This window comes from Cyprinus carpio, chromosome A8 (genome assembly GCF_018340385.1).
Source record: "Cyprinus carpio isolate SPL01 chromosome A8, ASM1834038v1, whole genome shotgun sequence".
NCBI classification, from domain to species: Eukaryota; Metazoa; Chordata; class Actinopteri; order Cypriniformes; family Cyprinidae; genus Cyprinus; species Cyprinus carpio.
In genome coordinates this window covers 10,791,264-10,808,441 of record NC_056579.1, presented here as the reverse complement: position 1 = coordinate 10,808,441, position 17,178 = coordinate 10,791,264, and the positions used below count along the sequence as shown (strand labels likewise).

Below are 17,178 nucleotides of genomic sequence, written 5' to 3'. Positions count from 1 at the left end.
AATGCACAGACGATGAAAATGGTCAATTGGCAGTTTCCCTAAGCTCCGCCCCAAAGGTTACTGTTTTTCACTTAAACAAGCCTTATGGTGTGTGCATACCAAAAGCGAATTTAATTATCTGTGTGAGTAGATTAGTCTACATACAAAGTCAACACAAAGAGGCGAATAGACTTGAATTCGCAATTGCTGCAAATGTGCGATGTTTGCTTTAATCGCGTCTTCTGCACAAGTTTAAAAATTTTAGCTCCAGCGGGAAATACGCATGACATGTTGTGATGTAATCCAATCAGCGAAGAGAAATGTAAATTATTGCTATCCTAATTTTTTTTCTTTAAAGGATTAGTTCACTTTCAAATTAACATTTTCTGATAATTTACTCACCCCCATGTCATCCAAGATGATTATGTCTTTCTTTCTTCAGTCGAAAAGAAATTAAGGTTTTTGATGAAAGCATTCCAGCATGTAGTAGACGTCATGGACTCCAAACGATTCAAGGTCAAAATTACAGTTTCAGTGCAGCTTCAAAGGACTATAAACCATACCAGACGATGAATAAGGGTCTTATCTGGTGAAACGATTGGTCATTTAAAAAAAAAAAAAAGTGTATATGCTTTATAAACACTTTTCTCTCACTTCTGCCAACTGTCAAAACTGGAAGCCGTTCCAGTGGATGATGTAGCACGTCGGCGTTGCATGATTAATGATGAGCACAGAGAAAGAACAAAACAAAACAGCATTCACGAATTAGAACCACAAAACGAGGATTTTAAGGAAAATGTCAGAGGATTTTGATATAAGCCAAGAGGAGACTGGTTTTCTTTTGCTAAAGTAAGGAAATGTTGTTTCCTTTTCTCCTACATTTCCCAGAGGCGCATGCGCGACCCATACATGCTACATCATCCGCCAGAATGTCTTCCAGTTTTGACAGTCGGCAGATGTGAGAGAAAAGTGTTTATAAAGCATATACATTTTTTTTTTTTTTTTTTTTTTTTAAATGACCAATCGTTTAGCTATATAAGACCCTTATTTATCTTCTTTTATGGTTTATAGCCATTTGAAGCTGCACTGAAACTGTAATTTTTACCTTCAACCATTTGGAGTCCATTGACGTTCACTATATGGAGAAAAATCCTGGAATGTTTTCATCAAAAACCATAATTTCTTGTTGACTGAAGAAGTAAATACATAAACATCTTGGATGACATGGGGGTGAGTAAATTATCAAGAAATTTTCATTTGAAAGTGAACTAATCCTTTAAGGATACTTTTTATATAATTGCATTTAAAACTATCTAAACATGCTTCCATAAGCTTGTTATATGATATGGCAAACAGTTCAAACAGTTGGTAAGGTCCAGTAGGATTGGTCAGTAGTGTTTTAAGGCGGGGCTTAGCACAAAGTAAATTAACCTTTAATTCAGCAGATTTTTGTTCAACTGATTCTGAGCTCTGTGTCAAGACTGAAAAACAAATCAACATTCCACACTCAAGTCAAACTCCAGACATGTTTATCAGACTCACAGCACAAATCTTCTCCTCCTTTGCCAGCAGTCACACATGCCAATCGTCTGTTCGGATTTATTTTATTATTATTATTATTTATTTTTTATTTATTTATTTATTTTCTAATTTTTTATTATAGATGTTCAGTTTATTGAGCTGTCGACTGAGATGGTTTGGAGCCATTCTCTGGGAGAAAGAGAATGACAAAACACCTTAAGTGTTTTTAATTTAACCAATAAATAAATAAATAAAAATAAAATTTTCTTTTCTCAAAGAGTCCCGTTTAGCACTTTTTTGGACTTAAAAAAAAAAAAAAAAAAACAAACCTTACTCTTGAGACCTGCAAAATGTCTTTAATGCATCTTATCCCATGAAGTTTCCTTATTCCTGGAATTTCCTAATTATTAGGAGAACTACAGCTACAGCAGAAACAACAGTGTTTTTGAGGCTTGGCACAACATCAGTGTACATTTGTCTGTCTGTAACCTCTGCAGCGACTTATGCAATGTAAACAAAAAAATCTGTTTCAAACTTTTCCACTGATCCTGTGAAAAAGAGGATTTAAAAAATCACAAGATAGAATAGAGGTAAATATATATAAAACACATTTACACATGTACATAATAAAAATCTTCAATTATACACAATATAATAAGTAAAAAACAAAATACCTAACAAAACTTCATATGTATTGCTGCATTACAACATGATCACATGAGAAAAGAGTAGACATAACTTCATATGTATTGCTGTCTTCCAAGGATAAAAACAGGGATCACAATTCTCTACTGGTTCTAAACATTTTGAGTAACATCTGAAAACCTGTTTAAATTTACTCAAAGACGTTTGGAAACAACGATTTTCCTCGTTCACAGTGTTTGCCTTTGTACAATATGTAATTGTAACCATTAAACATCTGTTTTGGGATAAAATAATAGTTATCCTCCCTCTTATTTTCTTCACTCGTCATGTACGGAATAACTGTCCTGGGGTGCGTTTCCCAAAACCATAGTTGCTAACTAAGTTAGCAACTTTGTTGGTTGCAATGCAATTTCCCATTGCCAACCAACTAAGTTGCTAACAGATTAGCAACTACACATCTGAGAAATTCACCCCAGTTATGCTCAATTAAAATACTGCTACCCACAGCGGAGCTCTTTGGTCTAGTGATGCTCGACTAGAGTTGTGATCTCACACACACACACACACACACACACACACACACACACACACACACACACACACACACACACACACACACTCTCTCTCACACACACTTTATCAATAAATGAAACTGATTGGCAAGTTCCATGCTGTTTGTATATAACTGCATTTCTGATTACTATTAAAATGATTGGCACTAGACGTTTCTGTTTCTGATAATGGAATATTAACCTTTTAGTCAGTTCTGCTCAAATAAATCAAACTGTGAAAAACTATAAATTATAAACTATAATAAAAAAAATAAACCGTCAAACACAATGAAATTGACACACATTTAAATATAGAAGTAAATGCAAATGAAATCAAGTTGGCACAAATTACTAGACATGAAAAAAAAGTAAAAATAAATAAACACAATATTTTGTCCTTTATAAATCTATGCACAAGGCTGATAACTGTCTGGTGATTTATTCAAATTAAGCTTTATTAAAACGTAGAGGAGGTTTATTAGCTATCTTGTTATGTTTTAATAGATAACTGATTATGTTATTTAGGCTCGACCCACAAACTAACAGTTGTCAGGTATTAAACACCTCTTTGAGGGTCTGTGAGTCCGTAAACATGATTAACCCGTACATGTAATTTCTTATCAGTGATAAAAAAAAAGGAAACGCAACAAGCGTCTGAAGCATGGCTTTGGCAAATCAAATAAGCTGTAAATGAATACTGAATCCGGCTTCCACATTGTTTGATAGCTTTTAAAAAAAAAAACATTAACATTTCATTAAACCCCCGCTCACAGATTAACAGTCCCAAGAGTCCAGTTGAATTGGGTCTGTCTGACTCATATGTAACCTCATTTGTATAAAAATAGAGACTATTCCTTTAAAACGGGGCCTAGTAACAATGTAGTGAAATTAAAACCTGGGTATACTATTCCTCACTGGGTTCATTTTTTTTTTCTTTCTCTAAATGAATAGTGCTCCATATAAATATTTTTTGGACATTTGTAACACATTTCCTCAGCTATTTCAAAACATATTTCAAATACATATTCATACTTTTTATACAAAAACGGACGACAGATTGATATTGGGAGACAGTCACTGAAATTACTTGATGTGTCTGTAATTTTCCACAAAACTGAACGCGTCCCATCTATATATGTAGTGGCACATAATGGCATTATTGGCACAAAGTTCAGGAGAGTCTTTTCTCCACACAAGCAGACGTATCATCGTGTCAGAGAGCGTCCCATGGCCTCTCCACTCCAGCACACCCACATGTGCAGTAATACACGTATATAATATATCAGCTCTAGGTATATCATCTCTAAAATGATCACATGTCTATGGAAAATAATTTGGGAGTGGTATCCATAGCACTGCATCAGTCTAGAAAAATAAACATCTTCAGTCCGCTTCTAGAGAGATCCGACATTTGTACAAAACTGCCTGTTCGTCTCACTTCCCGTCTCTGTAATTGCTTGTCGTTGTTGTTCTTGTGGTTTTGTTTTGCTTTATTGTGTTTTAGTCTTTTGTGTTTGATTCACAGGTTTTCCAATGAGATCCTGAAAGATAAATTGAAAAGATTCAATTTAAGTATTTATAATAGAATAAGAACGGATAGTGTTACTTTGTAAATGAACTACTCTAAAAGTATGTAATGTAATAATGATTTAACTTACATGTTACTTTATACAACTTTAAATTTTAAAAAAATATATTAGTACATATAGTACAAATGAACATTAACCTAGATTGAGTAATTGATAACACTTTACAATAGGTTCCATTTGTCATTATTAGTTAAAATGAACTAACAATTGAAAAACTTCTGCTTCTAATCTACTTCTGCATTTTGTAATCTTAATTAATGTTAAAGTCAGTATTTACTAATATGAGGGTTATTGTAGTTAATTAAAACTAAAACCATAAAAAACTGTTACTTAAAATAAATGTTAACTGAATTAAAATAACATATACAAAACTTAAATGTATTAAATTCAGCTAGTTCCCAAAGAAACATTTAGCATTTTCATTAACTTGATGTACTACAATTAAAAAACACTAAACATTAAATAATAAAAAAAAAACATAAACATAAAAATGACAAACACGCACAAAAAACTAACAACAATTAAAATAGAACAATTAAAATACAAACAGAATATATAGTTCAAACTATTAATAGAAACTGCCATATTATCTCATGATAGTAAAATAACACTGAATAATACAATATTAAAATCAAAAGTTGTATCTGTTAATTTTATTTAATGGATGTGAGCTAACATGAACTGACAGTGAACAGTTGTATTTTTTTTTTACCGTTAACAAAGATGAATAAATACTGTAACAAATGTATTGTTCAAATAATAAATACTGTAACAAATGCATTGCTCATTATGTGAAATTGTTACCAATTATTTTTTATAAAAGGTGTTCATTGTTAGTTTATGATACCAGTGTAACCATTATATTAGTATTTTCATGTCACACTATATCTCTGCTGTTGGTGTAAATTCAGTTTTTAAAAGATATGAGCCACAAATCTGCAACTCATTTCAATTCAATGGCTACTGAAATATTCGTGTTGAACCCTGAGGAACTGTGATTTTCTAGCAAGTACACATGCACATGTCAGAATTACACCATGTAGACTTCAGAGCCATAAGAAATACAGTACATACCAGGGCACAAATTGAAGATGTGGGCTCAACCCAAAGGTAGTAAAAGGGCCTCAACAGGAGATCTCAAACCATTTCTCAGACACAAAGGCCACAGGGATTAGCTGCCTTTCAGTGGGCGACGGTCTGGAATAGACAGACAAATCAGCTCTTCAATCCTGCAGATATAAGCACTTCTGTCCCACTCCCTGATTCAAGACTCTTTTTTTATGTGGCGACTGCATTATACCACAAACAAAGCACCCACAGTTACATTTCCTCTAAACCCTCTCATCTAGGCTTTTGTATTCAGAAGCATACAGTATTAAATGAAGCTACACTGAAATTATTCATACAATTTAAAGCTCATACTCATACTCTTTTGTAAAGACCAGGGCAGTGGAAGGACAAAAAACAACACTAAACAACTGTCACAACATACTTGTCTGAAAAAATAATGACTCTCTGGCAGATTAAACTGGTTATTTCCAAAATGCACATTAAAGGCTAAATTATTCTATTACTGAAGATTGTAGCAGAGAAAAACATGTTAAAAGCAGCACTTTAAGAATGGTAAAAAAAAATATAGCCTATATTTTTTTTTTAAATGAAGACATTCTTGCATTCAAAAACAGTTTAAATGGAACAAAAAGCAGGGGTTTTAAGAGCTCTGATATTTAAAGTTGAACTATTATTTAACTAGACAAGCTGTCATAAATATCTCAAAAGTAACTCATAACTACATGAAAAACAGCATGAGACATGATGCAACTGCCAGAGAGTCTGTCTGAGTGTGAATGGTTGTAGTGGTGGTGCATTATAGCAGATGAATTTAAACATGCAACTTCTCTAAGAATGTTTTAACATGGAAACTGTCTCTCAGCTAAAGAACAGTTCAGAAAAAGGCACAAAACTCTACATTTACACTGTAGGCACAAATATGTAATTTTATCACTTGAGCGATACAGTCCCACATGTGGGATCATTATTTCTGTGCCCCGGGAGTACGGTCACACATATGGGATTTAGAAAGTACAGTCACATCACATAACTGGCAGATTCAAATGTGCTTTCGCGCTTTGGCTGGAGCTGAGCCAGTGATAGACGCAATCTGCGCATGTCATGTATCACTATTATGCAGTGTTTTCAACCACATAATGTTTATTTTAAGTTTCATACATTAAATACACATAACTACTAGAAAAACAATACATATATTGTTTGTAAAATACAAACTGATTTTACAGCAGTAATAACAATCCATTCACTTATAATTTGATGATGGGTCCAGCTTGGGACGGTCCTGTGTGTAGGTATGTAACTAGAAAGTTCTCTCTATTCTTCCAGTTCACCAATCACCATTCATTTTTATGTATTTTGCGAGAAATGGGTGAATTTATGTGTTGTAAATCTGGCAAATAAAGTTTGTTTCTCTGAATTGCTGTGCCCATCACGTGTTATAGATAAAGTAACAAGATCATAATAAAGGTTTGTAAACGACAAAACACATTCACTTTCACGTATTTGAGAACCGGAATATCACTTTATGACACCATTAACAAGTTTGTGATTATTTTGAATAAAACACAAAAAACTAAATAAAAGTGATACATTTGTCATAGAGTGTTATTGTGGCTGCAGTGTGTCACGTACCAAGCATGACGTGTTGCCATGCAAATAATAAGGCGATACAATCTAAAATAACAGTCGCCTTAAAAAAAACTCCCTGGGGGGTTAAACTCACACGTGAAAGGATTAAGCGCTGCTGTCATGTAAATGAACAGCCAAGACGGATGCAACGTTTTTCTGTTTTAAGGTTGAAAATGGTGTTGTGTAAAGGGCCCCTTAGTTGAAAAAAAAAAAAAAAAAATGGCAAACAGCATGTTATACATTTGTGCATAATGTTTCTTCTGCTCTGCTTTGGTCCAGTGTTCAAGCTTTTCAGAATGAACATTATTTCTGACAGCACTGAACCTACGCTAAGCTATGAGGAAGCCAAACCCTGTCAGAATGTATGGACAGGGCTCCCAGTGCAGTCTCTTCACTGTCAGCAACAGCAACATCCAGCCCAGTTTTTTCTACAGAATATATATTAATCTTGGACTCTTGCCTGTTTCCATTGTAGGAGGTCTTGTAGATGGGTGTGTGCTGAATCATCTCGTCCGTGTACACCGGTATGCCGGCCCGCACACACTCGTGCGAGCACTGTAAACTGTCATTGTAGGCGGTGAAGATGTCCACCTTACTGGGCACGCGGGCGGGCGTGAAGTCGGTCAGGTTTTGACAGCTCTCCTCTTGCTGGTTGATCTTTCTCTGATGGCTGCTGTGTCGGCCATTCCCGGACTGCGCACAACTACAAAAACACGCACCAAATTCACAAAGCCAACATAAAATCATACCTTGAACCGCTGTGTCTGTCCTACATTTAACATGGACTGGGGAGGCAGACACAGACAAATTTAGCTCTGTTCGAAACCTAGTGAGCCTCCTCGCTGTGTATTTCCTAAAAAGGCATTCTGATTGAAATGGTACCACATAAATGACTGATCTGAAATGCTCTACATAGCCAGCAAAGTGCAGCAAAATGACTCAACAAAAGCTGATTTCAATGTAACAAATTGTGAAGATCAATTATTATTATTATTATTTTTTAAATTAGCATTACCAATATTTTTTTTCTACAGTATCTTGGATAATGAACATTTCAGTTTTTAATAATTATTTTTTAAATTATTTGTAATTAGTTAACATTTTTAATGTTTTGTTTTCATTAACTTTTTTTAGAAAATGTTCTTCAGTATTTAATGAATGTTGAATAATTAACATTTCTCTTAAATAATTTATTTGGATGATGAACATTTTAGTTTTTAACTATTTAATTATTTTTAATTATTGACATTTTATTAATATTATTTATATTACCATCTTTTTACGAATAATTATCAGTATTGAATCAGTTTTGAATAATGAAAATGTCTCTTGCATGTGTAAAACAATCAGCTTCTAATTATTTTAAAAATATATATATTATTATGTTGATTATTATTATTAATCCCATTCTTCAGCAGTGTCTTGGATAGTAAACACAATTATTTTAATTATTTTAATTAATTAACATTTTTATTAGTATAATTTTGACAGTTTTTAAAAATATTTTTCAAGTATCTTTAATAATGAAGATTTTTCTTGCATCTGCAAAAACAAAGTCTGTTTCTAATTATTTAAAAATATATTTTTATTATTATTACTATGATTTTTCAGAAGAATTTTTAGTATTTGTTAAATCTTGTTTAATGAAAATTTAGTTTCTAAATATTATTTTTAATTATTTGCATTTTTATTAGCATTATTTTCATTATTAATACAATATATTATATATTATATACTATATATAATATATATTTTTAGAAATAATTATATAATTTAATGAACGCTTTGTGACAAAATATATATATATATATATATATATATATATATATATATTAGTATTATATATATATACAGCTCCCACATTCATGTTGCAGTGCACTCTGATATTGCTGTCTCTGCAGAAGATTCATAGAATTCAAAAAGAAGGTATCTTAGGTGCGTACAGAAGAAGCTCAACAGGTTTGGAAAAAAAGCTATTTTGTACGACTGTCCAGATTGCTTGGTGCAATAAGGGGTCACTGTCCACATTGACAGACAGAGTGATAGAGAAGGACAGATAATAAACAGACAGAGGGACAGGAATAGGGAGAGACAAACAAGAGGAACACAGACAGAAATCACTGACACAGTACTGAAAGAAAAGAATGTTTCCTACCAGTTTTTAAGGACTAGAGTAGTGATCAAGGCTGCAACGATCATTATGAGGGACACAGTGATGGTGATGATCTGGTGAACAGCCAGACCTAAGAAGAAAAATACAAAGACAGCATAGTTATCAACAACTCCACCACAACAAATAATATCACCACCACCTCCTTTAATTTATTTGATTGCAATAACACTGATAACGCAGTACATTTTAAGATGCAGTTTCTATGCCAGCGTAGCTTCTTCTAAGCCCCGTCTGCCACCGTTACAGTAATTCAATCATTCATTTGACCATTTCACAAAGTCTGGAGCATGAAACAGCTTGACTGGGAGAAGATGGCAAGCATACCATCTGGCTAAAGTTCAGCAAACAACAATTAAAGCAGAATAAGAACTCTCTGTTCCAGAATAAAGAGTGTCACAAGAACTACGTCTTTCTCACTCCGTCACTCCCGAATGGATAGAAATGAAACCCCCGCGGGGAGCCACAGTTACAGACTTTTAGATATAAAGAGTGCCACGACTTCCATTTCTTGCTGGAGCTGATAAGAGTGAAGAAAGCAATTTTATGGATTTCTCCATCAATATTAAAGTGTTTGTGTGCAACTCCGCAAGGAACAGCAGCATCCATATTAAAGTATCTGGAATATGAGAATGCGGTACAGCTTAGCACATTTATGTGAGTGGTTAGTTTGCAGGACTTAAGGGAGTTCCACATTTCTAGTGTTAATTTATTCACATAACCATTTCAGAGTTATAACAGTAGTTAACCTTACCTCACCTCATGCATTAGCTTCACATGGGGCTAAGTGTCAACCTCAATATGAGACAGAGCATATGAACGTGGGCTGTGTGTAAGTTATAATGTAATCTTCGATGGGGAAAAAATCCATAAAAATAGGGGACAATGTACTGTATTAATAATGTATTAAAATAATTTTTTGCCTGTTTTTTGAATGTTGCATTTTATTGGGTTGTATATTAGGGTTAATGGAAATGTCCATAAATTTACAAGATAATATCCTGTTTTTTTTTTTTTTTTTTCTTTAGTGTTGGTTAAATGTGTCTGCTCATTTCGAGTTTGTTTTTTTTTCTGCTCATTTTTAAATTTATATTTTATTAAAACACATACATGTATGTTTTATTAAAAGACATCAGAGTTTATTGAACTGTCTCACAAAAGTGATTCATCTATAAATACATTTATGCTGCCTTTGTACATTACAATTACAAGATTAATCTGTGAAAGTGTTTATAGATGTAAGATATGGGTGCTTGGTATAAACTACTTTTAGGACATTGACATTTAAAATAATGTTTGAAAAAATTTTCTGATTCTTTTACAGTTATTTTGTATTCAGGTGTTATGATATATTAATTGGGAGACTAAGTGCAATATTTACATATATGCAGTTAGTAGACACTTTTATTAGAAGCAGCATGAAAAACAAAAGCAGTGTCAGAGAGTCAACAATATGTATACTTATATAGATATATTTCTATAATTTATTGAAATTGACAGGACCCTTTAAATTAATTAAGTCAAAACCGTGATTAAGACTGAAAAAACATGCCTTATTTTAGGTTAAAGGCACATTTTATGCATCAGCTAATAATATTTTAAAACCACAATTAACACATCAACTACCCATATATGTTGTTTCCGCATCTCATTAACATTTGAGGCTGAAACGATTTACAATGTAAAGATTAAAGATTTACAATGTTGACAGTGTCTAGCAGTGATCAAAAACAAACTTAGGACTGGCAAAAAAAAAAAAAAAAAAAAAAACATTTTTTCCTTTGAAAAAAAAAAAAAATCCACTCCACCGCAGTCCCCAGTTTGCAACCGCCAACACCGTCAGACTGTTTGCATTATTCAGTATGTAGTGATAAAATGTATGTATCATTTCACAACCAGCATCCTCTTCCTAATGCATTTGTTTTATTTAGCTAACAGGGCAGCAAATATAAGTGCTTGTTGTGCTACTGTATATGTGTGTGTGTCAGTCAGTTTGCACATCATTTCCTTTCTAGTGCCCCTTGTGTTAGGTGTGTCTCATCATGTCTCAGTGCTGGCAGGAAGGGCTAAGTTACGCTATACTGTGCTGCTGTACAGAAAACACTGGACTGGTTTACTTAACCCTACCGACCTCTGGGGTGCTGTGCCCCTCAGGTTCTGGCTGAATAATCAATACTAGAGAAAGAGTGAAAAGAAATGGGATATAAACAGAGGAGAGAGAGAGACAGAGAGGGAGAGAGTTAAACACTTCAATTTTGTGCACATGTGCATGTTTACAAACCTGTACATGTATTTGTCTATGTGACGTTAAACATCTGGGTCAGTTCTGACAGATTACATTAGCCTTGAGGGCCAACAAGCTCTGCTGAGCTGTGCTCCTTATGGTACATTTGCTGAAGCACTTCATTTAAAGCATTCTTGTGTTTTTGAACATCTTGTGTCATGCACATTTCCCACAGAAGCTCAGTCTGTGACCTCTATAATTTAGATGTGTTTTATCCATAGAAATGCACTTTTCAGTACTGTGCAGACCAACTACTGTAATTTATAATGAAATGTGTTCTTTATTTTTTTATAATCAATCAGTCTAACAAGGCTGTGTGAATACTGATCCTGAAAAGAAATCAGTTTGTTTGAATGCAGTTTTGATTCACTATAAGCAGTGCATGTCTTACAGGTTGTTTGTTTGACCTGGAGGAGAACTTGTCAAGGTTCATAGGAGTTCAGACACTCGTTTACTTCATATTGATGTTCTGACCCTTCATGATTGCTTAGCTGGCACTATGACTGATGGAAGCTTGCAGATGAATCTGGGAAAAGCTCTCCCTCACTTTCCCTCCCTGGAGTGTTCTGCATCCGGGTCATAGCTGGATTAAATTTATCTCAGTCCCTGGCCTGACCACTGCTCCTTGGCATATAGTCCCCCAGCAACACCAACACATAAACATATCAGACAGCTATTTAAATTTCCCTCTCTCTCTCTCTCTCTCTCTCTCTCTCTCTCTCGCACCGTCCCTCTAACTCTGAGATGGAAGGCAACAAATTGAATTGAGAGAGTGTGTCGGGTGATATATTCAGGTGTTTATGCATCTGTGAAATTTTATGAGACGAGCTCTTCGTCCTCGACCTTGCTCTTAGTCAGAACTCTCATTGGCTTCTTGGCCTGTTGTTTTATGTATTGATTTGAGCTCGAAAGATTCATTCCCCCATTCTGTCACACCGAACCCATCACATTTGTGTAATATAGAGCTTTATAATACCAGAGTAGATGAATGCAAATGTACCCCCATTATATTCTTATTACTGCCACCCAGGCAGAGAGAAAAGGACGTACGTCACCTTGTCACACCAGGTCATGCAATGAGAGAGATAGGCACACCAATTCCAGTCAGGGAAAGTGTCAAAAGAGGAAAACAGCCTTGTGGTGTGGTACCAGACACCCTCCTTCCTTACTCTGCCAGCGATGGAGTCGCCTTGCTTCAGGTGCTCAGGGTGAGCCGTTGTTATTCTGGGCGCCTTGCCAATAATCAGTACAAAACAGCCCAACCCTCAGAGGCACTATACATCCCAAACTCCCCAAACCACAAAGACATAGAGTCCTCACGCCCAGAGATACTGCTACTGTTCCTGTTAGAACATGCTGAACTACAGTATTAAACTATTTTGGGGTGTTGTTTATTTCAATTGTATCAAAGAGTCCAAGGCTTATTGTGCAGGTGTCATAAGTGCATGTAATACCAACAGGGGAAAAAAAAATTGTTTTCATTTTCTTTAATCAAAATTCAGTAACTTTTTTTGGTCAAAACATTCCTTTTATTATGAAATATTCAAGGTTGCATGGATAGATGAAAAAAATATTAATCAGTCAGGAATTAAAAAAACATGGGCATTTATATTTGTGTAAAAATTGCACCGCTCAAACTGAAATAGCAAAAGGAAGTTTAAATGTAAATTTGCTTTAATTTTTAATCAAGGTTTAGGTTTATAAAAATCGTTTTACTGTATGTTAAAGGTTTTTTTTTTTAAATAATTAAAATATAATTAGTAATAACTGACTTTATGTATCTGATTTTAAATGGGAGAGATTAATAGTTTAATAAAATATTTTGTTAAGCTATTAACTAAATATCACACTAGTCAGTCAATAATATCTGAATACTTTAAAATTGTTACAAAAAAAATGTATTTAATATGAATATATGCGTAAAAATAATATGGTTAAAAAATAGTAATTTTTTTTTGTACTACAAAAGGAATGTAGAGCTTTGTTTATCCTCCACTACATCCTTGCAATCAATAATACTATAAGACATTTATCACAGTCCAATCAAGTCCTAATAGATAACATCACGTCCTGTTCTGAATATTATGTTTAACATGGAAATGAAAAAAATAATACAAAAAAAAAAGCAGACCAATGATGCACAAAAAAAATAATAAAAAAAAGAGTAGAACCAGGATGTACAAAACACATTAACAAAGATCCACTAGTGGCCAGTGATATATAGCAGAGTAAACTGGTCCAGATAAAAAATTAGGCCTAACAAAGAGAAATGTCATGAGACTACCATTAAAATAGGACAATAGTGGAAAGAAAAGAGAGTTAAAAAAAAAATCTAGGACAAATATAAAACCCAAATAGCACCATTTTAACAGACAGGACATTGAAAATATATGCAAAGGAGACACATACACAGGGGGCAGTATTTTAACTGAAGGTTATGAGTTTGTGCTGCTGGGGCCCCATAGAGCAGAGACCACAGAGGCAGACACTCTTCTGTGCACCTAAAGGACATTTAGAGGTTTTCAGCGGGACATTGTGTGGATCTGTCAGCTAAATGCTCTATTAGTGCAGCCCAGGCCTGGCATCTGCAGCTACAGATGGCTGTAAAGGGCTAGTGAGATGGAGTGGAAAGGAGATGCCTTCACTGAGTGCTTTCAGTCATGCTGTGGTTTGGATGGACTCATGGCAAAGCAACAGCTTTGACTGCACATTCAAAAGGAAAGAACATTAAAGTGGGGAAAAAAAAGACCTTCAGAATTTGTATGCAGAAGTATCCAGATCCTTCAAACTTCAAATGAACTGCTGTGCGTCTGCCAAGTTTAAATTGACTTTACAGGAGCACCAATCTCGCCAAAATAACACCTTGGAATGTGTTCGGTGCAAATCCCAGCACTAACAACAGAGATTTTTCACAGTAATCTAAGAAGTCAATTTAGTTTTAATGGGAATGCTGTAATTTCATTATAAGTGAAATCTCAGGGAGAAAGAGAGACAGACAGCAAGAGTATGAGGAGACAGAAAATCATTTTTTCCATGATGACTGAGAACTATTAAAAATGCTCTTTTTCACTGTGAGTTAAAAAATGATAAGTATATGCATATATTCTCTGTGCATGCAGAATCTTTGGGGTTTATGAATCTATATTTTAAACCATTTTCCAAAAGCAATTATGCATTTTCTGTAATATGGGGATTTGCAGTGGAAAGCCAAATTCAGAATCTTTTAAAAGGTTTTTTTTTTTTTTTTTTTTTTTTTTTTTTTTTTTTTAAGTACATTTAGGTGCTTTTATATTATAATTATGATTATATTGTTATGATTTCAAATCAGAACAATCATCTTTAACCATTTCTTTTTGCACATTTTGTATTGTTCTATAAGAATTTCTACACACATACCATTTTAATGTTTTTGAAAGAAGTTTCGTATGCACACTAGGCTGCATTTATTATAAAACTGTATAATTTTAATATTGTGGCATATTATTGCAATTTTAAATGACTGTTTTGTATTTTAATATATTTTAAAATGTAATGTTATTTCCGTAATAACTGATTTTTTTAATTCTGAAGTCATTCTAATATGCTAATTTGGAGCTTAATAAACATTTATTTTTAAGATCAATGTTGAAAACAGTTGACCTGCTTAATATTTTTGTGATAGCTGTTGTACATTTTTTTCAGGATTTTTTAATGAATAGTGAATGAACAACATTTATTTCAAGTAGCACCCTTGCTGAATAAAATTTGTAATATCTTTCACACACACACACACACACACACACACAAATTTATAAAATCATTAACTCCAAATATTACCAAAAAAAAGGAAAAAAACATTTTTATCATTGGCTCACCTCATCTTCTGTGGAACATAAAAGAAGAAATTTTCAATTAAATTACAGTTTATTTGTATAGCGCTTTTCACAATGCAAATTGTTGCAAAATTGCTTTACAGAAAATTAAAGTTTCTTATTATATTTAGTATTTTAGTATATTTTGTCTCAGGTTTTTTTTTTTTTTTTTTTTTTGGGTCCATAGTCACTAGGAGTTCACTGTTGTTTTGAACCCCACTGACTTTCATTGTATAGTCAAAAACAGTTGAAACGTTCTTCAAAATCTCTTCTTCTGTGTTGTACACATATGTTCCAAAACAAGTGTGATGTAACAAAGACCAAAGCACTACACTGATGATTTATAATTCAGCCCAAGAATGTGTTAAGTTTCACAATTTATGCTTCATGGCCACTGAATTTTAAAAGTTTAAAAAGCGTGTACACCGAAAAATGGATGTGAATGAGAGGGTTCCACTTATGAATGGAATCTTAACTTATTCATGGGCGATAATAGGAATAGCAATACAAGCACAGGCTTTCTCATGTGCAAACCCTATTTGCTCAGTACATTATTAAAAAACTGTTATTTCTGCACCAGTTCTCCTCTCGCAGACCAGTGAAAATGACTAAATCTCCATCAGTTACATCCTTGTGCTCTTTGTGAATTTACGTTTGATTGCATCAGCTTTCTGTTCACAGAGCTGTTGACTCCTGCTGAGTGCCCCTCTCCCATTCATTTGTGGAAATGGGCTTGATGAAAATCTTTCCAACCAACCGACAACCACAAACTGCAAATATCCAGCTCTAATTTGGATTGCATTGGATCTGTAGAGGAGGGAAAAGGGTTTGAAGTCTTCCCTCCCCTGGGTGTTAACCTTCTCCCCCCTTTGCTCTGTTTGTTGTCCTCCCACACGCCCCACCTGATCGCGGGAAAACTCTCATCGCACCTGCTGATGGTTCACAATTGCCAATTAACGTAGATGTCAAGATGTCGATCTCACTTGACTTCCACTGAGCTACAGCTTTCCCAAACCCTTACTGCAAGAGCAGAGCAAAATGGAGAGGAAAAAGAGAAAGACAAGGAGGATCAAAAGCAATTATTCTAAATGCCTTTTCACAGTGTCAAAGGCTCCCCTGCATAATTCAATCACTCTGTACAGTGTTGGAGGGAGAGGTGGTCAAAGTAGACTCTATGATTTTATTACTCAACAGATAATGAAGTTGTCCTGGATGGAACTACTTCACGGCTGTCTGTCAGAGCGGCCCTGTGAGCTTATCACATCTTTAAAAGGTTTACCTCTGTGAAACCGAACGGCCCTATTGGATGAACAGTTTTGAGGAAGACGGCACTTCTAACATAATATAGTTCTTGTATTACAATCCAGGTAAGACACATCCCTAAGGGGCCTGTGAGTGAATTTAGCACACCTTTGACAGGGAAAATGTCGCCTTTTAATAAAACTGGAACACATCAAAGCAATAACTTTAAAGCACCAACTTTACCTAAAGTTAGTGCACCTGAAAAAATCTCACAAACGCTGTACTGCTGCTACAACACAAGGTCATCCAGTAGATGCTTTGGGACCTAACATATTGTCAAAACAAACGTACATGGTGGACTGACACAATGGAGGTAAAGTGTATTAAAAAAAAAATCCATTGTCTTTTTCAATACTTCATTGTATTTTTGTTTTTCTTTATTTATTCGATTTTTTATTGTATTTGACAAATACAATTAAAAACATCTCCATGCACCATGGTGGGAAAAACTGTGGTATACAGTATATTTGATGTGCAAAAAATGTGTAGTGTATGTTGAAGTATGTGAGAATTATGGGTATTGTAATTCTGATGAGTGTGTGTCAGGTTTGATTTTAGTCAGACTACAAAATAATACTATGTAATA

The 17,178-nt window shown here is 34.2% G+C and overlaps 1 protein-coding gene across 2 annotated transcripts in view; it reads right to left on the bottom strand.

Annotated features, from left to right (window-relative positions):
• Positions 1–3,630: 3,630 nt before the first annotated feature.
• The window catches only part of ajap1 (adherens junctions associated protein 1), a 52,564-nt gene continuing 39,016 nt past the window's right edge, over positions 3,631–17,178 (bottom strand). The window contains exons 3-6 of one of the 2 annotated variants that reach the window (XM_042762139.1): positions 9,141–9,228; positions 7,446–7,703; positions 5,360–5,482; positions 3,631–4,237 (exon numbers count right to left, since the gene is read on the bottom strand). In XM_042762139.1, the coding sequence (XP_042618073.1) occupies positions 5,410–5,482; positions 7,446–7,703; positions 9,141–9,228 (419 nt within the window). In that variant the 3' untranslated portion in view covers positions 3,631–4,237; positions 5,360–5,409. The remainder of the gene's footprint in view (positions 4,238–5,359; positions 5,483–7,445; positions 7,704–9,140; positions 9,229–17,178) is intronic. The other variant, XM_042762140.1, reaches the window with a different exon arrangement.